General features: G+C 46.8%; 1 protein-coding gene across 2 annotated transcripts; it reads left to right on the top strand.

Moving 5' to 3' along the window:
- The first annotated feature begins 7,329 nt into the window (after positions 1-7,329).
- CD79A (CD79a molecule) lies at positions 7,330-22,722 on the top strand. 2 transcript variants are annotated; one of them, XM_077336739.1, is made up of 5 exons: positions 7,330-7,517; positions 12,723-13,172; positions 18,846-18,964; positions 19,768-19,833; positions 20,517-22,722. In XM_077336739.1, the coding sequence occupies exons 1-5, from the start codon at positions 7,463-7,465 to the stop codon at positions 20,637-20,639; spliced, it is 813 nt and encodes a 270-aa protein (XP_077192854.1). In that variant the 5' UTR covers positions 7,330-7,462; the 3' UTR covers positions 20,640-22,722. The 2 variants fall into 2 exon arrangements, with proteins under 2 accessions (XP_077192854.1, XP_077192853.1); XM_077336738.1 differs by having other exon boundaries at positions 7,336-7,517; positions 19,765-19,833.
- The last annotated feature ends 63 nt before the right edge of the window (positions 22,723-22,785 follow it).

Here is a 22,785-nt window from a genome sequence, read left to right as displayed (position 1 = left end):
CCACTAGACTCAGAATGTGTTCTGCTGCTTCAGACTGACCCCTGAATCTATTGTCATAGACATAGTTTCAGAGGGTAGCTGCATTGGTCTACAGTAGAGCAGTTTGTTTCAAATCCTTAAGACACTAACAAGAATTTCCAGGTGGAAGCTTTACTGTGACCATTTCCACAATAGGAGATGCATCTTGTTGTAGCCTCGGGCTTCATGGAATCATAGAGTTGGAAGGGACCTCCAGGGTCATCTAGTCCAACCCCCTGTCAGAATTCAGGAAACTCACAATTAGGGTTGTGTGCGGCAGCTCTGCACTTGCTTGTGTGCACTGACTGATGCACCAGTGCCCACGTCTCCCCTCCCCCCCGCAGCTCAGCGCTGCCTGCATTGGCCTGGAATGGCCGATTTAGATGCCACCACGCACAACTGTACTCACAACTACCTGCCCACCCACGATGACCCCAATTCCAAGTCCAGATGATGACTCTCCCCCCCCCAAAAAAAGGAGGAAAGAAAGTTGCCAATGGCAAACCGTTCAGTAATATTTAATAACCAGATGAACCAGAGCCAAAATGAGCCCTGGAGTGATATAATCATTTTGGCTCTGGTTCATCTGGTTATTAAATATTACTGAGCGGTTTGCCATTGGCAGCTTACTTTCTTCCCTTCCTGGACTGTTTGGCTGATGGGTCCTTCCTCCTCCTGCCAAAAAAACCACAGAATCCCTGGCCAGCCTGGCCTGGAGGAAATCCACCGACCATCCCACAGAGGCAGTCAGCAATTCCCCAGGCAGGCAAGGAAGGGCCACAAGAGACAAACACTGGCACATCCCACACTGCCCACCCACTCACCATCTGCCTAAATTCATAAAGACAGCTCAGCATTTCTGTCAGATGATTATCCAGCCTCTGCTTAAAAACTTACAAAGAAGGAGAACCCACCTCCCGAGGAAGCCTGTTCCGCTGAGGAACCGCTCTAACTGTCAGGAACATCTTCCAGATGTTTAGCTAAAAATTATTTTGAATTAATTTCAACCCATTGGTTCTTGCCTGACCCTCTGGGGCAGGGGTAGTCAAACTGCGGCCCTCCAGATGTCCATGGACTGCAATTCCCATGAGCCCCTGCCAGCATTCGCTGGCAGGGGCTCATGGGAATTGTAGTCCAAGGACATCTGGAGGGCCGCAGTTTGACTACCCCTGCTCTGGGGCAACAGAAAACAACTCTGCTCCATCTTCTATATGATAGCACCTCAAGTATTTGAAGATGGTTATCATATCACCTCTTAGTCACCTTCTCTACAGGCTAAACAGACCAAGCTCCCTCAACCTTTTTTCATATGACTTGGTCTCCAAATCCCTCACCATTTTCATTTCAGTTGAATGATGACACTTTAACCATTTCTGCATGGAGGGGTAAAACGTGAGTGGCTTCCTGCTGGCAAACACGAGATGGTAAATCTCACATTTGCAGCCCTCCTCATGGGGAGACCCTTCCCGCATTTTCCCTCTGCCCTGCCATGGCTCTTTGCTTCCTGACGAAGCTGCTAGAGAAAACAACCCAAACTTCTCCCCCCCTCCTCCAGCTCTGAAATTATTATTTTTTTAAAAGCACTTCTACCTTGCTATGTGGTAATATCACAACATATATGCATCTTTAATAAAATCAGCACTGCCCCGTTGCTGTGGAGAAATGCCAGAACGATACAGCATTCTGCACCTTTTGGGAATTTGTATTTTTTTTGCACTTTATTTCTGTCTGGGTGGATTTCTGAGATGCTGCGTGTTGTCCTTGGAGCCCAAGAAGACGTTTTATGCTAATGGTTGGCTTAAAAAGAAGCTGCTCAGACCCCTTGTATGATCGGGAGATCACCCCCCCCCCTTTCCAAGCTCATTTCTCACCTCCAGAAAATAGAAACAGGCCTGTGTTTTGCCTGCCTGAGCCCAAGAAGACCATGGACATTTTAAAGAAGATTTTATTTCACCTTACATAATATAGGTTTATGGCCTCCCTGCAACACGGACCGCGCCCTCAAAGCAGGAAATGGAGGGGGAAGGGCAGGCGCAAGGGTGGGGCAAAGTTGCCGGGACTATCATGAGTTTCCCCCTCCCTGGTTGCTCACTTGTTGCTCACTAGTAGTTCACGCGATTTAGCATTACGCCAGCGAAATGGCATGGTGCTAAAAATTGTCTTGCCTGGAGCAAACTGCCTGGAGCAACTAATAGGCATTCAGTCATGCAGGCAAAGCCAAAAACTTTTTTCCCAAGTAGTCACACAAAGCATGCCTCTCTAAAGTCCCCCCTCCCCCAATCCGGAATGAGATTAATTTTTTTAAAGATTCCAGACTCGTGATTCCATAAGGGGTGGCATTATAAAAAGCACCATGCATCTATTATTAGATGCATAGGCATTTCAATGGAGAAGTTTTACTTAAAAAAAAATAACAGGCATCGTGGGGCCTTTAAAACATCACGAAAGGGGACTGGCTGCCTGTCTTGATTGACGGGTGGAAGAGAGTCGCGTGTAAAGCACGTTGCTCTCTTCCGCCATTTCAAGCAGTGCTTGCAGAGTGTAAGAAGTGCTAGAAGGCGGCAGACGAAAGCAAGAGAGCCCGGAGGTGAGGAATGGCTGGAGGCGTAATAATTTTTAGTGCTACGCTGTTTCTCTGGTGTAATGTTATTTTTTCAATGTGCAGAAATGCCCCCAGTTTCCTGGATTCCAAAAATCACAATCTATATGCCACCAATATACCAAGGCTGTCCAGGAACATTTTCTTCATGCAGAAATGGCCTTTGCTCTCTGCATTCAGGCTTTCCTCTATTTCCCAGGCTGAAATTTGCCATATGTTCGATGCATTGGGCTCAGAAGGAGGCAGCCTCCCATGATGCTTTGCTCCCTTCTCCTGTTCCAAAAGGGTAAAGGGTGCCTGCTTGCACCTCTGATAGAAGCAGGTTTGACTGCCAAAGTTTCTACCTGAAGCTTTTGTAGGTCTCTGGGCTCAAATCTAACTGTTCCATTAGAAACAGGCATTCAGGATACAGCCTGAGATTTCACAGGTCTTGCTAAACCAGCCACCTCAAGCAGCAGAGCTGGGTACAGAATTATTTGGAAATCAGCAAATAGATCAGTTTTTTTCAACCCCGGGTTTCTTGATGGTCCTGGAAAGGTTTCCTGAATGGGTAGGAGTTAATTCTGCATAGTCACTCCACTTCTGGGGTTTCTCGAAGCCTGAAGAATATTTCAGGGGTTTCTCAATGGTAAAAAAGTTTAGAAAGGCTGAAATAGATATATTGGTTCCAGGTTTTTCAAAATTTTAGTTGCCCAGCCCCGATCCAGAGAGCACACCTAAAGCCAAAGATCTCCAGGAGTAGAAAGATGGGCAAACTGGCCTTTTTGAGTTCTGTGGGCAGGAGATCCATACCATTCCAGCAGATTATTCGGGCTCGTATGTATTTCTATGCTGTTGTGGACCAGTCAGCTCCTGCAGAGTCAAGTGATGCAGAGGACTCCTCAGAGGAAGAGGCAGCCAGCAGACCACCTGACCCAAATCCACCAGAAACAGGGACACTGCAGGAGGAGGCAGCCTCTGATGACTCCTTGCAGCCCCTCAGCCCTGAGTGGGCAATGGAGAGCCATCAGCTGGCCAGTTCACCTCCCCTGTCATCAGAGCTGTGGGAATAACTTAGGAGAAAGACAAGAGAGGAGCGGGACAGCAGGAGGCACAATGCCAGATAGGCTGACCAGCATCGGCTCTATAGCAGCAACAAGAATGAGTGGTTGCAGGATCAGGGCTGAGGGAGCTGGCAGGTGCTGTGTTGTTAAAAGCAGCCACCAAGGGAGAGCTGGTGGTGCCCTTAGTTACTGACCTTGTAGTAAACTGGTGAACTGAGTCTCCTGTCTTGGACTACGTGGTGTATTGGTTAAGAGCAGCAGCTTCTAATCTGGTGAGCCAAGTTTGATTCTCCATTCCTCCACATGTAGCCAGCCAGGTGACCTTGGGCCAGTCACAGCCCTGATAGTGCTGTTCTCACAGAGCAGTAAGATCAGGCCTCTTAGCCTCAGCTACCTCACAGGAGAGAGGCAGGGAAGGTGATTGTAAGCTGCATTAAGACTCTTTCAGACAGCGAGAAGGGGATAAAAATGAACTTCTTCGCCCTGTTTTTAAAAATTCTTCTTTTGGATTTCCCCTCAGAGAGAGCCAGTTTGGTGTAGAGGTTAGAAGTGTGGACTTCTAATCTGGCGAGCTGGGTTCAATTCTGCACTCCCCCGCATGCAGCCAGCTGGGTGACCTTTGGCTCCCCACTGCACTGATAGAGCTATTCTGACCGAGCAGGAATATCAGGGCTCTCTCAGCCTCACCTCCCTCACAGGGTGTCTGTTGTGGGGAGAGGAAAGGGAAGGCGAACATAAGCTGCTTTGAGACTCATTCGGGTAGAGAAAAGCGGCATACAGAAACCAACTCTTCCTCTCCTCCTTCTTCTCCTTCAGATTTGATGGTGTGAGTTTGGGCTAACCGGTATCTTGACTTTGGACTAGCCTCTTGACACACTCTAATGCAGGGGTAGTCAAACTGCGGCCCTCCAGATGTCCATGGACTACAATTCCCAGGAGCCCCTGCCAGCGAACGCTGGCAGGGGCTCCTGGGAATTGTAGTCCATGGACATCTGGAGGGCCGCAGTTTGACTACCCCTGCTCTAATGGCTAGCTCTCCCTTTATCTGCACTCTGTGTCTGCATGCTTACTTCCCCTTCAGGGAAGAGGAGGCACAAACATCAGCTTACCTCCAGCCTGGAGAGTAAAAGCACACCTTGACTAGAGCTCCATCAAAGGAGGGACCTGCTGGAACAATTCGATCCCTTGTGTCCATTTGCCACCTGCGGCCTTTCCTGACCTGCCGGTAACACAAGAGACCTTCTCTGTTCTTTCTCTTCTTGCGCACATTTTCTTGTTCATTTGACATGATGCGTTCCAGAGTCTCTGGATAATCCCCATGTACCTTTCTGGTGGGAACACAGAAGGTGGGACAGAGGGTGCAAGAGTGGGGGAAGGGGAACCTTGAACTACAAATTCAAATATATGCTTCTTATCTGGTTGACATGTTGCACAAGTGCAGCCAGAGTATGAGGAAAGATATGTCACTGTGCTCCCCTGGCTTCTGTGTTTTGGGAGATTTTAACAAGAGGAGATTAGAAAGAAATTAAAATGTCCCGGCTTTTCGTTAATCAAGTATAAAGAGGCCAGGGATACCTTGCCTCGACCGGCCCTTGTCAAAAGAGAGATAGACTTGCCTTTCAGTTCCATTTCTGGGAAATCAGTATTTGCATTCCATCTCTATTTCGCTTCTAGGCCGGTGGCCTTTTTAAATTTTAGTGTCACTTTTGTAGAATCGCTGTTCCATATGCTTCAGCCTCCACCTCTCTGAAAGTCCAATTGATGTGTTGACTTGCTACTGGAGAGGGGTAGCCATTTTGTAAAGAGAATAATTCTGATTCTCTAGTGCAGGGCTTTTTATTGGCCACTGAAAGGCAGATTGGCTGTGCAGTGTTGGTTTTATTCTCTCTCACACTCCTCTTTCCTCAGTGTATTTTTAAAATTAGTACTCTTATCCCCTGCACTGGGGTTTGCTCTGTGTGTGGCTCCACCTCCTGCAGTAGCCATTTTATAGTTTGCTCCACCTTCTAAGGCAGCCATTTTGTGGTTGCACCAACCATCCTGTACTCAAATTCTAAAGGTTAAAAAATGCTGGGTCCCCCTGCTTTAGTGCGTCCCTCACCGCAGGAAGCAGTACCATCTTGGCTTTTAAATCACAGCAGGCTGCTTGCAGTGGGTTTTGACCTCAGTTGTCTTGGCCAGCTGGCTTTTCTTGTGTTGGGAAGGGGGGTCTCCTCTAGCTCTTGGTTGGGATTGTATGTTAAATGGCGTCAACTTACTTCCAATTTATGGTGACTCTATGAATGAATGACCTTCCCAAAATCCTATTGTTAACACGTTTGCTCAGGTCTTGCAAACTAGAGTTAGGCTGGTCTTTCCCCGAACTGCTTCCGCACATGGGACAAAATCGTGGGATGTCTCCTACCCGCAAATGAGTGATAATAAATTCAGCCATTTCTTTCCTCCACACTCTGCCGCAGCATCTCACGTTTCCCTGTTCTCATTGGCGGTGAAAAAGGCACTAAGCGAGAGCAATGCGCTCTTTTAGTCACTGCTCCTCGGCCTGTCAATCAATGGAGACAACCAATCAGAGGGAGGGGGGGAGCTGCAGTGGCACCCATGCTTCAGACGTCTGTGGAGGAAGAGGGCCAAGGCAGGTGGCAGGCGAATGGACCAGTGGGGTAGGGTAGGGTGGGTTGGGGGAGAGAAGAGGAGCTGAAGGGACAGGAATTTGACAGTTTGGGCGGCGAGACGGCCATGGCAGTGGTGGTTACTTAGATAGAGATGGCGGCTGAATGTGAAATGGTGAGCAAGCAGAGAGGGCGGGATAGTGCTCAAGACCCTCTTGTGCATTTCCCCCTCCATATGCTCCTATCCCTGGCTGCTGGCTGCTTGCTCACCCCTGGGACGTGCAACAGAGCAGGGTTAGTCAACCTGTGGTCCTCCAGATGTTCACGGACTAAAATTCCCATGAGCCCCTGCCAGCAACCGCTGGCAGGGGCTCTTGGGAATTGTAGTCCGTGAACATCTGGAGGACCACAGGTTGACTAACCCTGCAACAGAGGATGGTAACTCCACTTTCCTGGGCTTACCACATAGCACTTTAAAAATGGCCCCATCCCGAAACAGCCTCCAAATATTGTCGACGTCATTTGGAGGGGGCTCAATAAGCCGACAACGTTAGGGGGCTGAGACGTGAAAAATTCCTTGTGCGGAAATAGTGCTGGTTATCATAATACGGCTGACTTGTGGCGACCCAGGGTTTTCAAGGCAAGAGTAGTTCAGAAGTGGTTTGCCACTGCCTTCCTCTATGTGGCCAGCCTAGACTTCCCCTCTAAATCCAGGCCAGGGCTGACCCTGCTTAGCTTCCAGGATTTGACTAGATCAGCCTAGCCTGGGCTATCCAGGGCAAGAGGGGGACGAACAGGCTCCCTCACTTTTAGCAAGGTGGAAGGCGTCAAGCACGCACTTTTTTGTTGTGTTTGGTCTGAAAGCCAGGCTCCTCCAAAGACACAAGGATCTGTTTTCATTTGTGAAATATTGAAGAGTATAATACCAGCCCCCTTGCATGTGTTTCCGGCATCCGGCTAGCAGAGCTTTCAAGTGCAGAATGTTGACTTTGAATGCAAAGCAAAAAGGGGGGGGGGAAGTCTTTTTAGCTCAGTGAGTTTCAGCAGGAGAGCAACCGGGCGCATCTCCTCAAAGGGGAAAAAGAAGCCTAAAAAACAACCCACAAGCCTTATCAGAGTGATAGATGGATGCTTAGGACCAAGGTGGCAGACGCAGAGGTGGCGGACGCCGTGAGGACCCTGCAAATCACAGGATGGCTGGTGGCCTGCAATGGTCGTATTCCTTGCTCTTCCTGGGGCTCTTGGCAGGTAAGGTAAGGGGAGACTGAAGGTGGACTGAAGAAAACAATAAAGACGAGGGTAGCAGTCTGGCCCAGGGAATGCTTCCTTGGAAGATGCAAACAATACTTGGCAGGATGGAGCGGTAAGACAATTAAAATGCTCTCTGGTTGCCAAGCTGAAGCCATCCCAAAACTGCAGCTGGGGTATCAAAAGGTGGGGCAGCAACTGAAGCTATTTTCTGTCTGGTTTGTTTTGTTTTGTTTGCATGTTATTGTAAAAAAAAGGTGGGGGTTTCTCCTGACAGTCAGTAGTAGTTTGTGTTTAGAAAATTTCCTTCCTATTTCAAAGGAATGTGTGTTTTGAAACGCACAGACTTGATTACGTTTAATCAGTTAGTTAAGAGATGATCAATCCGTTAAATGTTTTAATTGGTTGACAACGAAACCTTCCCGATTCCTTAGGCTAGAGAAATGCTACAATCCCATGGGAATGTAAAGGGTTTCCATTGCTTCTGAACTGTGTTATTTGAGAACTGTCATCCCCAGTGAAGGTCATACTGGTTCCCCAAAGGGATCAGCTTTAACATCTAACCTCTTCATAACAAAATCAGAGTCCAAAGCACCTTTAAGACCAACAAAGACTTATTCAAGACATGAGCTTTCGAGTGCAAGCACTCGAAAGCTCACGCCTTGAATAAATCTTTGTTGGTCTTAAAGGTGCCACTGGACTCTGATTTTGTTGTGCTACTTCAGACCAACACAGTGACCCACTTGAATCTCTCCCTCTTCGTGTTCCATGTATCTCCCCCTCCCCATCATTGGTCCTAAAGTCCAGCAGCAGAGCTGTTCCGTGTTCTGTTTTTATGACTCAACATACTGGCTGTTTAAATAGGTAATGTTTTATGGACTGTTAATTCATCTGTTTTATTGGCATATTTTGTGTTGTGAGTTAACCCGGCCAGTTTTTTTTTTTTTTTAATGTGGATCATAAATATTACAAATAAATAAATGGATGTTGGCCATTTAAAATTCATACTTCCTGGAGCCTTGTGTATGAAGCAAAGTGCTGGAGACATTAAAATTGGAAACCATCCCATCGATTAATAATTTTAGTGATAACAATAACCCTTCTTGCATGCTGTGGATTGCAGCTGACTTATGGCGACCCAGCAAGGGGCTTTCAAGGCAAGCAAGAAGCATAAATGGTATGGACTACTTCCATGGAGGTTTCTTTGTGGTCTCTCTTCAGAGTGGTGACCCTGTGTAGCTTCCCAGCTGACGAGATCAGGCTGTATCCTGACCGATCCTTCCTAAAATTTCATATTTTAGTATTCATTTCAGAGTCGTCATTAAATGCTTCTAGCTAGGTCTTCCCCCTCTTCTTCTCAGCCAGGTAAGACTTCAGTTCCTCAGGAGTCAGTAATCAGATTTTGACAGCTAGACTTGAGTCCTTAAATACCAACAAGTTGGTCAGGGTTTAAGCTTTCAAGATTCAAAGTTCCCTTCAGAAGATTTTCACGGGCACAGGAGGGTTAAATTAAGCATATATAAAAGACAACACCTTTCAGAAAGTGCCCCTTTGTTTTGAGAAGGTTGATTGGCTTTATGTCAACTCCTTTGGCAGAGATCTCTTGAAGCTTGTAGATAAAATCTGTTGTAGATAAAATTGAAAGGGTACAGAGGAGAGTGACGAAGATGATCTGGGGCCAAGGGACCAAGCCCTATGAAGATAGGTTGAGGGACTTGGGAATGTTCAGCCTGGAGAAAAGGAGGTTGAGAGGGGACATGATAGCCCTCTTTAAGTATTTGAAACGTTGTCATTTGGAGGAGGGCAGGATGCTGTTTCTGTTGGCTGCAGAGGAGAGGACACACAGTAATGGGTTTAAACTTCAAGTACAACGATATAGGCTAGATATCAGGAAAATTTTTTTCACAATCAGAGTAGTTCAGCAGTGGAATAGGCTGCCTAAGGAGGGCAAAAGAAGAAGGGGACGACAGAGAATGAGGTGGCTGGATGGAGTCAGTGAAGCAGTAGGTGCAAACTTAAATGGACTCCGGGGAATGGTAGAGGACAGGAAGGCCTGGAGGATCATTGTCCATGGGGTCGCGATGGGTCGGACACGACTTCGCACCTAACAACAACAACAACAACAACAAAGGAGGTGGTAAGCTCCCCCTCACTGGCAGTCTTCAAGCAAAGGTTGGATACACACTTTTCTTGGATGCTTTAGGATGCTTAGGGCTGATCCTGCGTTGAGCAGGGGGTTGGACTAGATGGCCTGTATGGCCCCTTCCAACTCTATGATTCTATGATTCTATCAGCAGACCTGTAAACAGTGAAGTAGCTGAGCAAGAAGGAATCTTTTGCCATTCAAGTGCAGACACTTTTGAAAATGGGAAGGGAGCTAATTCAGTTTCTCTCCCCTGGGCTTTGGCTCCTGTGTGACACAGAGTGTTGGACTGGATAGGCCACTGGCCTGATCCAATATGCCTTCTCTTATGTTTTTATATGATGATATGAAGCAGAGGTCCATCAGTGGTGACTAGCCACAAGGTATAGCTCTGTCTGGGGCAATGAGGCTCTGTATTCTTGGCCACAATGGGAGGGCTTCTGAAGTTCTGCCCCCACTGGTGAACCTCCTGATGCCCCTGGGTTTTGGCCCCTGTGTGGCACAGAGTGTTGGACTGGAGGGGCCATTAGCCTGATCCAACATGACTTCTCTTATGTTCTTTTTGGAAATGGTTATCGTTAGTAGATTTGGGCTAGAAAGCTAGGTTGAATTTTCATGAGGCCTAGGAACCTCCGTGAACTTAATTTGCAAGGTTCTCCTTAAGCCTATTCATGTCACTATTTTGCTACTGAAGATCTAGATATTAAGGAGCTGTTCCTTAACATGTTTCAGAAAAACTGAGTCAAATTGCGGTAATGAGAGATAAAGTTATAGAATTATTGGAGAAATTAAAAGCCAATGTTCTTAAGGAACTCAAAAGTCAGATTGTTGATCTACTAACCTCTCTGCATAACTTATCACTAATTGCTAAACATGGGCCCTATGCCCTGTTGTTGGCCCTTTAGAGGAACTGGCTGGCCACTGTGTGAGGCAGGATGCTGGACTAGATGGACCCTCACTGGTCTGATCCAGCAGGTCTCTTCTGAGGTTCTTATGAAGGCCTTGGTCTTGCCAGGCTTTCTCAACCAGGGTTTCTTGACAGCCCTGGAAGAGTTTCCTGAATGTGTGACAGTTAATTAATATTTTATATGTTTTTAAAATGTGTTGAACATTTATTGGGTGATATGACCACATATGGTCATGTCAACTCCCCCCTCCCCCATGGCCAAGGAGGGGCCCTGGGTGGGTGGGTGCTTCCCAACCACAATCTGCATGATCCTGCCACTTCTGGAGTTTCTTTAAGCCTGAAGAATGTTTCAGGAGTTTCTCAACAGGAAAATATTGAGAAAGGCTGTTCTATGCCCTGTTGTTGGCTACCCAGAGAAATTGTATCATTGGGCTGATCCAACAGGGCTTATGATCGAAACCTACAATCCCACCCCCCCCCCCCCACACACACACACACACTTCCTTCCCTAAAACCAATGCCTATTTCAAAGTTTCTGTCCCTCAGGGGCAAAAGTACCCTTCTACAGAGGGTTCCACATCCGCTCCACCCTCACCTTCTAATTCCTCCCCAGGGTGGACTTGCATCTGAAAACTGTTTCTCACTTGATTCTGTTTCCTGTCAACAGGGGCAAGGAAAAAGGAACCAAAACCAGCCTAATGCCCTTGAGGGATGCAGGAGGGGATTGTAAGGGGGAGACGTGCTTCAGTAACCCGATCAGCAGGGAAGTAACTGTGGAGAGACAACTGCAGGGGCTGTTATTTGAAAGGGGATATAATGCAGGGGGTCCATTTTGTGAGCTGTCTGTTTTAGGGATGCCAGTCCTCAAGTGGGCCCTGGGATGCCCTGGAATTAAAGCTCATCTTCAGCTGTCAGAGATCAGTTGCCCAGGAGGAAATGGCTGCTTTGGAGGGTGGACAGAGCTTTATACTCCACTGAGGCTCGTCCCTGCCCCAGATCCTGCCCACTCCTGGCTCTACCCCACAAATCTCCAGAAATTTCCCCATCCAGTGACAACCCAATTCTGTTTGTAGATTTCTGTAGTCTACTGGGTTCTTCCCTAGATGTCCTGGACTGACACTATGTAATTCTCCTCGAATCTCAGCAAAAAACGTGAACTATCAATAAACAAATCAGTACATAAATGTTTTTTTATATCCTCTCTGCTATAGAACCTCAGAAGCTTGATAAGCACAAAAACTGCAGGTGAATTTTCCTCATCCTTTTGTCAGGAAAAGCTCCATCTTCTAAATCCTTGCATATTACGCTGCTGGTAGATTCAGAGGACAGCTGTGTTGTTGGTCTGCAGTAAAACATCTGGATTCGAGTCTAGGAGCTCCTTAGAGGTGAACAAGATTTTCAGGGGATGAGCGTTGGAGAGACACAGCTTTCTTTGTATCTCATGAAAGGTGTTTTGAGTCTCAAAAAATTAATTCCCCAAATTCTCGTAGGTCTCTAAAGTGCTCCTGGACCCTAATCTAGTTAAAGATGGAGAATTGTTGGCCCTCTGGTGCCTGTGAACTGGATGGTATCCTTCTGCCCCTACAACAGGCTTTCTGAATCAGGGTTTCTTGATGGCCCTGGAAGGGTTTTCCAAATGAGGGAGTTAATTAATTAATATATATATATATATTTAAAAATTATCAGATGATATGACAATGTATAGTCATATCAACCCGCTCCCCCCCAATGGCCACTGATAGGCCTGGAGAGGGGCCCCGGGTGGGCGTGTCCACAGCTGTGCTTCCGAACCATATTCTGCACAATTGTGACACTTCTGGGCTTTCATGACCCCCTGAAGAATATTTCAGGGGCTTCAATGGGGAAAAAGTAGAGAAAGGAAAAAGTAGAGAAAAAGAACAGGAGGAGCTGTCCAGTAGGATGAAGAGAATAACCCAGGGGTAGTGAAACTGCGGCCCTCCAGATGTCCATGGACTACAATTCCCAGGAGCCCCCTGCCAGCGAACGCTGGCAGGGGGCTCCTGGGAATTGTAGTCCATGGACATCTGGAGGGCCGCAGTTTCACTACCCCTGGAATAACCGCTCTGCCACCCAGAAGACTTTTCCTTCCATATTGTTTTGCACACTCAGAAATTGCCCGTTCTCATTGCCTCAGGTCACGTCTGTGGTGCACACGATCCAAAGACAAGTGGAGAGGCATTCACTACATTACAGCAAGAGGACGGAACGGCAGCCGCAAACAATAGGAAGCTTGCGGCCTCGCATACCGGTCTGGTTTTGAAAGCGGAAATGAAGAACCAAGTCCATCTGGAGGTGGAAGCTGGTCCTTCCTCAGTCCTAATCGTGGAAGGGCATCCCGTGTCCCTGACATGCCGCTACAAAGCCCCGGATAATGCTAACGTCACTTGGAGAAGATCCTGTTCCCCTAACTGCAGCCAGATCTTTCATGTTACCAGCAGCATCCCCCAAATCATCAAGGTTGAAAAGGGAGTTTCAGAGCTCTCCTTCCAGCAGGCCAAGACCCGCGATTCCGGCATGTACTACTGCACCGTGACGTCCTCTAACGACTACGCCCAGTCGTGCGGCACGTTCCTCTGGGTCCGGAGTGAGTGTGAATGTTGCTCCCCGTGGCAGATTATTTTGAAATACTAGGGGGAAAGCTCAGTGCATTCAGGAAAACATCGGGTGCTAGATTGGGTGGGGTGGGATGGAAGAACTCTGCTGTTGGCCTCTCCCTTCCCCCAGGACCTGGAAATGAGGCCCCTGCCAGCTCTCCTGCAGCAGGGATCTGCAGCCTCCAAGCCTCGGAACACAATTGTCTGGCTGCTGGACAGTTGGAGGAGGAGCACTCACAGGTGGGACAGCCGCCCTGAGTGGGTGTTAAGTGCTGAGTGGCACTTAAGCCATGAGACCAGCTCCTCCTCCAAGCTGTTACCAGAAATATGTGGAACAGATAAGCAGGATAAAGTGGCCTGTAAACAGCTAATGCACATCAGAATGATCAGAGGGAAATCTGAGTAAACTTCATAAATCCCTGAAGCAGGGGTCCCCAACATGGCACCAGGGGCACAGCTGTGCTTGCCGAGTGTTTTTACGAAGTGGTTGGGGCTTTTGCCCAGCAAGGCTTTTGGTTTACTATTGCAGAGTTTTCATTGGCTGTGCAGATATTTTTTAATGCTGCTTTGGCAGCGGCTGCCTCCGCAGTACAAGGATCTAAACTGCCTGAGTGAAGTTCAGCTGTGGCAATTATTTCGTGGCTGTGGCAGCCATTTTGTGGAACCCATTTTGTTGCTGCATCCATCACCCCATGTCAGAATTCCAAATGTGCCCACGGGCTTGAAAAGGTTGGGGATCCCTGCCCTAGATGTTGCTTTGCAAAACGTGGCTGTCAGATAGAACCGAGGAAAAAGAGAAAAACAGAAACAACTTTTGGTTTGCATTTCGGAACACAACTTTAATTTCTTTTTAAATTAACATGGCTTTTGAAATTCTATTTCCAATCTGCCTGAATTTTGAAAATTTACGACAGCCTGAGTGGCATTCTAGATAAGCGGCATGGAACGGTCCCCAGAGGAGCAAATTGAACCTCCCAGGAACCTTTTGAGTTGGGTAAATGGTGGAGGGAAGACCAAAGCTTCTTCATGTACCACTATATGGCCCTCAGCTGGATTGGGTCTCTGCCGGCCTCATGTGTGAATATTCGAGTTCAAGTCAGAGACACCCAGGGCCTTTTCGCACGGGGATCTTTGTTGCAAATTGTTTGCGGAATGAAAAATCGCCATTTAAAATAGTGGAATTCGTCGTTATGCATACCTGCCTTTGTAGTGGAATCAGTTGCGTTTTTTAGCGTTTCCCACAGGCTTCCGGTCTCGGCAGAAATCGCTAGAAAGGAAGCGCTATTGCCAAGCTCGTCCCGCCCCTGGCCGTCAAGCAGCCAATGGGCGGCCGTTAGCATGCTCCCAAACAGCCCCTTATGTTAAAAAGAGTTATGTGTAGCATTGGCTTCGGACTCAGGGTTCAAACTAGGGTTGTGTGCTCCAGTGCGGTTCAGCCTCTTCAACGATCACTGAAGTGGCTGAACTGCACCGGAGCACACAACCCTAGTTCAGAACCCTGATTAGCCACACATATCACACCACCTGTCATTTATTCTGCCCCGCTGGGCTCTTACGAGAAGAGCCGAACGCATGGCTCTCCTTGGGAGCACAAATGTTCGAAATATACCAAAACAAAAATACACAATGGATGGCTCAATCTTATGCTGCTGTATTTGTAAGTAAGGACCACTGTACATCAATGTGGCGTACTACCAAGTGAGCATAAGGGGGACTGGTACCTCAGTTTGTTTAAAAATATGTGACAAGGTTAAGTAATGCTGATGTAGTCCCAGGAAAAAATGGAACCTGGATCACCATATTCAATCGTCATTGGCTTTTTCCTTTGATGATCTCTAAATCCAATGCTTGTGTCTAAAGCGATGTCAAGTCAGAACCGAATTCTGGTGACCCCGTAAGGTTTTTTAAGCAAATGGTTAATCAGAAGTGGTTTGCCTTGCCTTCTTCTGCAAAGTCTCCCTTGGTGATTTCCCTTCCGAGGACCAAGGTCAGGCTGTACTATACCATTCACATTCTCCTAAACCAGGGGTAGTCAAACTGTGGCCCTCCAGATGTCCATGGACTACAATTCCCAGAAGCCCCTGCCAGCAAATGCTGGCAGGGGCTTCTGGGAATTGTAGTCCATGGACATCTGGAGGGCCGCAGTTTGACTACCCCTGTCCTAAACCTATGTTGGGAAGCTGGACAGAAATGTCAGATTAGAAAATATAAATTCAAAAATGTGTTTGAAAATTTGAGATAGAGGAAGTTTATTAGTCTCCCCCCCCACACACACACACACACTAGATCTGTTTCAGCTGTTATCTCAAAATAATTTTTGCCCAACGTGGGGGTTCAAAGTCAACCTGTGGTTATTTTCTGACCATTTCCCTACATGGATTTTTAAAGTACGCTATCTGAAGACAAAACAGACCATCCCAGAAGTCATAAACATTTAGATAGATTCAGGTGGGTGGCCATGTTCGTCTCAAGCAGCAGAACAAAGTGGAGACAGTGGTATCTTGAAGACCAACCAAGATTTATTAAAGGTATACAAGCCTGCGTGAGCAAGCACCTTTCTTCAGGTATAATTTTGTTTCATTATAACTGACAAAGTGTGCTTGCACACGAAAGCTTATATCTTTGTTGGTGTTAAAAGTGCCACTGGACTCAAACTTTGTTCAGCAATACATTTATTTAGGATATCCCCCCATACACACACACACACACCCTTCTGTTTAAAATATTATTGACAAATACAAACTCTAGTCAAGGGGCTGAAGATCCCAACTGGCATTAGCCAATTATCTTTTTCTGGGTACATCACCAATCAGGTCACCCAAGTATTCAGGGGGCTTCATGTTAGTTAGTTAGTTTTATTACGGTCATAGACCAGCACAAGATGATACAAAAACAGCCATTAAAACTAGAAATTAAAACATCTTAAAACATAACAATACAAAATAGAATAATAATAATGTACATAAACACAGCTGTCCAGTTCACTCGGAACAGACCATTCTATTACGAATTTTTATCGCGGCTGCAGAATTTGGCAACTCTATAGGTTGTATCATTATCTGTAAGCAGCAGGGAAATGTAAAATTCTCCTGAATGTCCTGGGAATCTGCCTAACAGTGGAAGAATTAGACTAATTCGAATGTCATTATAAAATCGACATTTGAGGAGAACATGTTCCATGCTTTCTATATGTCCAGAGCCACAGGTACATCCCCTTTCGATATAGGGTATTTTCGTATATCTTCCTTCTAATACAGCCGAAGGGAAGGCATCACAGCGTGCCAAAGTGAAGGCCCTCCGATGACTAGGTACTTCAAGCTTGGCCAAATATGTCATAGGGAAAGATGAGTATCTATTGGGTTCACTGATAATGAAAGGTGGGTTATTAGCTAGGTCCTGTTGGCGTTCTATGTCAGTATATGTCAGGGTATATGGAGGCCACATCTGGATCAGGAGCATGGTACATGAAGAGAAAGAGACCCCCCCCCCGATTATGCTACGTAACGAACAAGACCAAAGCAGAAATGCATCAGCAAGAAACTGTCCCCTCCTCTCAGTGATCACAAATAACCATTTCTCAAGTTGTAACTTGTCACAAATTGCATGCAAATTCTTGGTTATCTGTTATCCAAGCCAAGTTGTCAGTAGAATTCTACCACTGCATTGTTTCTCCACATTTCTGAGCAAGCGTGAGGCAAAATGCTCATCATTTGGCAAGGGAATACAAACACTCAGCTTTCTACAGGGATATTCAGTTTTATATTGGGAATTGTATAGAGCAGGGGTAGTCAAACTGCAGCCCTCCAGATGTCCATGGACTACAATTCCCAAAAGCCTCTGCCAGCATTCGCTGGCAGGGGCTTCTGGGAATTGTAGTCCATGGACATCTGGAGGGCCGCAGTTTGACTACCTCTGGTATAGAGTTTTGTCTAGGTAGGGGATACGTGTGGATTTTCTGCACTGCATTCTTTTTAAGGGATGGTGCTGAGCCAGTATAGCAGCTGGGAGAGTGGCAGGTATGCTTTGGCGTATAAATGGAAAACCCTGACATGACCACAGAATATTTAATTATATTTTATTCTGCCCTCCCTCCAAGGAGCTTAAGGTGGTAACGATGGATCTGAGCACTTTATCCTTACCACACCCCTGTGAGGTAGGACTAGGCTGAGACTGGCTCAGGTCATCCACTTTCACAAACGCCACAATTCTAACGTCCATTTCTGCTCTAAAAATGACCCGTGTTTGACATTTGAAGTCTCCAGAAACTTTGGACAGACTTTCACTGTGGTTCGTCTATGCCCTTGTGGAGAATTTCTTTTGGGAGGTTTAGGGTTGTAGTGGGCACACAGGAGATGGATCTTTTCCCTGTGCTCCTAATAGAAAAGCAGATATTTATTTATTTTATTTTATTTATTTATTTAGATTTATATACTGCCCTCCCCGAAGGCTCAGGGCGGTTTACATTAAAACTAGTCAACGATACATGAAACAGTCATATCATATCATACCAAGCATATCATACCCTTGACCAGAGCAGACTTAAACACAAGGGCACTGAAACAAAATACAGTTCAATTCAAGTATAAGCTGACTTTTTCAGCACATTCTTAATGCTGAAAAAGCCCCCCTAGGCTTATACTCGAGTGAGGGTCCCCCCACTTACCTCTTATTGTTGATACCAAATTGTTTTTGTTGACCCTCTTTTCCACTTACAGAGCTACTTTACTGTTTTTCTTTGAAATAAATATTCAAAAACATTTAACTTACTGAGGCCTCTATTAATGTAATTTCATTGGTATCTATTTTTATTTTTGAAATTTACCAGTAGCTGCTGCATTTTCCACCCTCGGCTTATACTCGAGTCAATACATTAGGTGCCTCGGCTAAAATTCAGGTTGGCTTATGCTTGAGTATATACTTAATTTAGGTCTATTGATATGTGACTAAATTGTGTGGACCCTGACCTGATTTCAGTAGCCAGGCAGGTTTGGCCCTGGGAGACCTCCAAGGAAAGCCAGAATGACAAAGCAGAGGCAGGCGATGGATGGGCAAACCACCTCTGAATGTCTCCTGCCTTGCAAACCTCACAAGGGCACCATAAGTTGGCTATGACTTGACAACACTTTCCCCCACCACCAGGGCCCATTCAGCACATGTTGGATGATGCACTTTCCATGTACTTGATAAATATATTGTTCCATACAAGAAAATCCAGCTGCAAAAGCACGATGGCTCTTGTACACAAGGGCCCATTCTGCACACATTGGATAATGCACTTTCAACATGCTTTTGCAGCTGGATTTTCCTGTCCAGAACAGGAAAATCTACTTGGAAAGTGCATTGAAAGTGGGTTATCTAATGAGTGCATAATAGGCCCTCAGCAGGTTTCATTGGGCCAGGTATTATGGGGCTTGTATGTATCGTAAATTGTAAGTAAGATTCTCTCGGTCCCTTGTCAAAACAAAACCTCCTAATCAGGCAAAATTACTCAAAGTGATACAGCAGACTGACCAATATTTTCCAAACACAATTCTTCCCTTTGTTTGTTGTTATTGCTGCTGCACTGTTCACATGAGAATGCAGGAATGAGCAGACTGGAAGGCAGGGATGCCGTGGGGAGTCTGGACCAACCTCCCCTCTGCCTCTTGCTTCCTTTCCTCTAGGACCTCGCCCCGCATCCTTCCTGAATATAAGAGAATCCGTCAAAAACACGATCATCACAGTTGAGGGCTTCCTCCTACTCATCTTTGCCATCGGGCCGGGTCTTTTTCTCCTCTTGAGGGTGAGCAGTTCCTTCCTACGTCTGCACACAGATGATATGATCCATTCTGAGTCTGTCTGCCTACACTTTCCAGTCACCAGATCTTGTTCCGCTTTAGCTTGTTGTATTAAAGAACTTTCTGCCCTCTTCCTCCCCAGACAGTAACAAACTATACTGGAATTAGGGGTTAAAAATTACGGGTTAATAAGTTGGATTCATCAAACCATTTCAGAGTTCTGCCTAGAAGGTGGACTTTTTACTTTATCCAGAGTTTAAAGTGGCCTATTTTTATCCTCACAACAATCCTGTGAGGCAGATTAGGCCGAGAGTGATTAGCTCAAGATACCTTGTGGGCTTCACAGAACTGCAAGTCAGCTGAACCCAGTTCTCCCAGAGCCAAGTGGCTCTTCTAATCACAGCATCCCACTGGCTGCCAGTAGTCTGTGCACTGTGTTGTGGGAAGAGGAAGGCACTTTTGGACTCCTTCAGATAGTGAAAAGTGGGGTATAAAACCCAGCTCTTCTTCTTCTAATATGGCCATGTTACCAGTGTTAGCTCACTTATGCAAAATGCAGCCACTAAACTGCTGGTACTTTGGTTTTGTGGAAGGCGATTAACTGAGAAATCTCTTTCCCTTCCCCCCCCCCCAAAGAATTATAATCAGGGAGGAATGTCAGCTAGATGAAGTCATGTATGCTTGTGTGAAATGGACTGGAGTTTGATGTTGCAGTATAGCTGGACATAGGTCCAACTCACACTATCCACCATGCCTCTCTGGTCTTCTGAATGGCCATCAGTGTCTTGTTTACTTCTTTTTACAGAAGAAATGGGAAAATGAGAGCCTGCTGCAGGCCAAAAAGAAGAAATACGAAGAGGAGAACCTGTACGAGGTAACTCAGGGAGACAATCTGCACAATGGGAGGCAGATTTCAGAGATGGGGACGATTTATTCATAAGGTTATAAAAATAGGAATCCCAACCAGCCTCCTCCTCCCTCTGTTGTAAACTCTCCAGATTAGACACAAAGATATATGTGTACACAAAGGCAGTCTTCCACATGAGCGATCACCTGTGAGAATTTCACGGCTTTTGAAAGGAATCAAATCTCTTTTATCCTGATCAAGCCGAAAGTTCCCATCAACATTGCCCTTCTCCTGTAGCCCCCTGTCAAGTTGCAGCCAGCTTACAGCAGGGTTTTCAAGACTAAAGGCAGAAGTGGTTTGCTATTGCCTGCCTGTGTCATGACCCTGGTATCTCTTGGATGTCTCCAATCAAGGGTCAGCCCTGCTTAGCTTCTGGGATCTGATGAGATCAAGCTAGCCTGGGATCTCTTTTACTCATTGTACTTCCTTCTTAGTTGCCCAAGGCAGCACTTTACGTGACCTTGGGATTGTATTCTGATGTTTGCTGTGATCCACCCCTTCACTCTTTCTGTGGACTGCTCAAAGAGGAGAAAGTTGTCCCCCTAACAATTCAGTCCTAGGCAAGTCTTCTGGGGATCAAGTCCTGCGAAGCTAGTGTAGGATTGCAGACTAAAGATACTTCAGAAATGACCTGTTTCTTCCCTCCCCAGGGACTGAACCTGGATGATTGCTCCATGTATGAGGATATCTCACGGGGGCTGCAAGCTACCTACCAGGACATAGGAAATGTCAAAGTGATTGATTTGCAGTTGGAAAAGCCAGAAAAGCCATGATACTTCTAAGAGATAAAACAGGGCGGGGGGCGGGATATGTATTCTTCTCTCTTGGATACTGATAGTATGTGTAACCTTTTCAGCGTTACAATAAGGAAGCTGAAGGAAATGGACTAAGAATGCTGTATCAAAGCTGGTACTAATAGAACATAGCAGAGGGTTTTTTCTAATATTTTAATTTTCCCAGTAAAATATCCCAGTAAGAATTATCTTGTTTGAAATATCCCTACTCTGTATTCTATTTATGATTTTTCATGTACTGCTTCTTGATTCTCAAGAAATTGAGAACACCGTGCCCTGAACCCTCACCGTCGCCTGTCCCTCCGCCTCCGTATGGGCCGAGGCCACCTCCCAGCCACATGCTTAGAGCAGCTGCACAAGCCCGCCAGCCCCTTCACTGTGCCCTTCCGATCCCATGTGGGGCCAGGGCTGCCACAGCCCTCCTGGCCACCTGCCTCCCTGACCTGCCTCCCTGTCAGCAAATGGGCTACGCTACCATGCTACCAGGGACATGGCCACTTTCCTGTCCCACCTGCAGCCTCCGCCTGTCTGGGCGGTTCAAATGGGCCCGTGGATGCCACGCCATGGCAGAGGCTTCCCTGCTGCAAGCCCACCCACCTCCCTGTGGCCCCAGGTCATCTCCCAGATCTGGGATATACATGGCTTCATGGTTGGGGGAGGGGGGCTTCCAATCACTCAGCGTGCCGGGTATGCCAGAGGCCTTCCACCTGCCTGCTCACCCACCTCCCCACCAGCTGCTGGCTGCCATGGGCATGCTACTTCCTCACCACACACGGATGCTCCCAGTTGCAGCCACAGCCTATCATTGGGAGAGGGGGGAGAAGCCCTTCATCCACCCACCTCCCTGTGGCCTGAGGGAAGGGGGTCCTTCCCTCCAAGCTCCCAGGTAGTCGCAGAGCCTGGGCTGCCACAGGGCCTTGCCTTTCCCCCTCCCCTTGAGCTGTGGGGCGCTGCTGCTGTGCCACTGGGGACGAGGGTCCCCAGATGTCCCCAGCCCCAGATGTCCACAGTGGGCTACCTCCACTTCCCAGATAGCTGGGAAAATCTACCACACCATGCCAACAACCATGCTCTGTCACTCCAGGCTCTCCACTTCCCAGGAGGCGGAGGAAGGGGCCCCATTGGGCCCTCAGCAGCCTTGAGGTGCCCCTCTTCGTGCACTCCCAAATGGGGGGGATCGGGAGTGTCTCCCTTCTTTTCTCACTTATTCTCTTCTCTTTCTCCCTTCCTTCCTTTCTGTCTGTTTTGTTCTTCCTGTTGCTTTCCTGTTCTTTCCTGCCCTTCTTTTCTGCCTTCCTTTTCCCCTCTTCTACCCCCTTCCTTTCCCTACTTGGAGGCCCTAACACCCGTTGTATTCTGGGGTACGATGGGCTTTGCCCCTAGTCTATCTACATCACACAGTCCCAGACCTGAATCCTCAAAATCTGATTTTAACAGTTAAAATGAATTTCAACATTGGAAGCAAAGGCTAAACTGTTAATGGATAAAGCAGCACTTTGGTTTTAAAAGGTAGGCATCTCATATGCAGAGGAGGGAGGGAAAGACAGTAAACAGTTCTCCATCAGTGTCTCCTGTTTTCACGACTTTTGAGGAACTTCCATACTGCTCCATTCTTCCATGACAGTTTTTTTACATTGTCCAAGTAGAATTCACTAAAGGACTCTCTTGACATTCTTCTGAGCATGGACAGAACTGGGGACACTTGAAGCAGATGGGCCTGACTTGTAGCTAAAGATCCGTGTAGTTCCATGGACCAAGGAGTTTTGATTTTCAAAGGGACCAGTAGATAAATGACTAGCCTTTCCCAAGGGCCTGACCATTTCCCAGAACGGTTCGGATAGCCTTGTGTCCTGACTGTGGCAGGCAAGCCTCTGGATGCACATTGCAATAGACAGAGGACAATCACCAAACCGTAGCAATGCCTGGCACAGCCTATTCAGCTCAGAACTTAGTCAGAACCTTACCTCATGAATCATCTTGTAATTCTATATTGCTGTAACCATAAGCTGCATTGTTGTGTGTTTTTGAGATGTCAATAAAATAATCAAATCTGTCAGTCTCATGATGCTGGCAGATGGCAAGAGTATAATTTGGAAAATAAGAATTGGGGGGTGGGGGTGGCTTA

Source organism: Paroedura picta, chromosome 5, assembly GCF_049243985.1.
Source record: "Paroedura picta isolate Pp20150507F chromosome 5, Ppicta_v3.0, whole genome shotgun sequence".
In the NCBI taxonomy this organism is placed as follows: domain Eukaryota; kingdom Metazoa; phylum Chordata; class Lepidosauria; order Squamata; family Gekkonidae; genus Paroedura; species Paroedura picta.
This window is presented reverse-complemented; position numbering and strand designations above follow the sequence as displayed.

What these genes read in the sequence shown, in the direction of transcription:
- CD79A (XM_077336738.1), top strand. Translation starts at nt 7,463, where the DNA reads ATGGCTGGTGGCCTGCAATGGTCGTATTCCTTGCTCTTCCTGGGGCTC. An exon ending in CACGTTCCTCTGGGTCCGGA is followed by an intron (nt 13,173 to 18,845) that starts GTGAGTGTGAAT and finishes CCTTTCCTCTAG; the next exon opens with GACCTCGCCCCGCATCCTTC. An exon ending in AAGAGGAGAACCTGTACGAG is followed by an intron (nt 19,834 to 20,516) that starts GTAACTCAGGGA and finishes TTCCCTCCCCAG; the next exon opens with GGACTGAACCTGGATGATTG.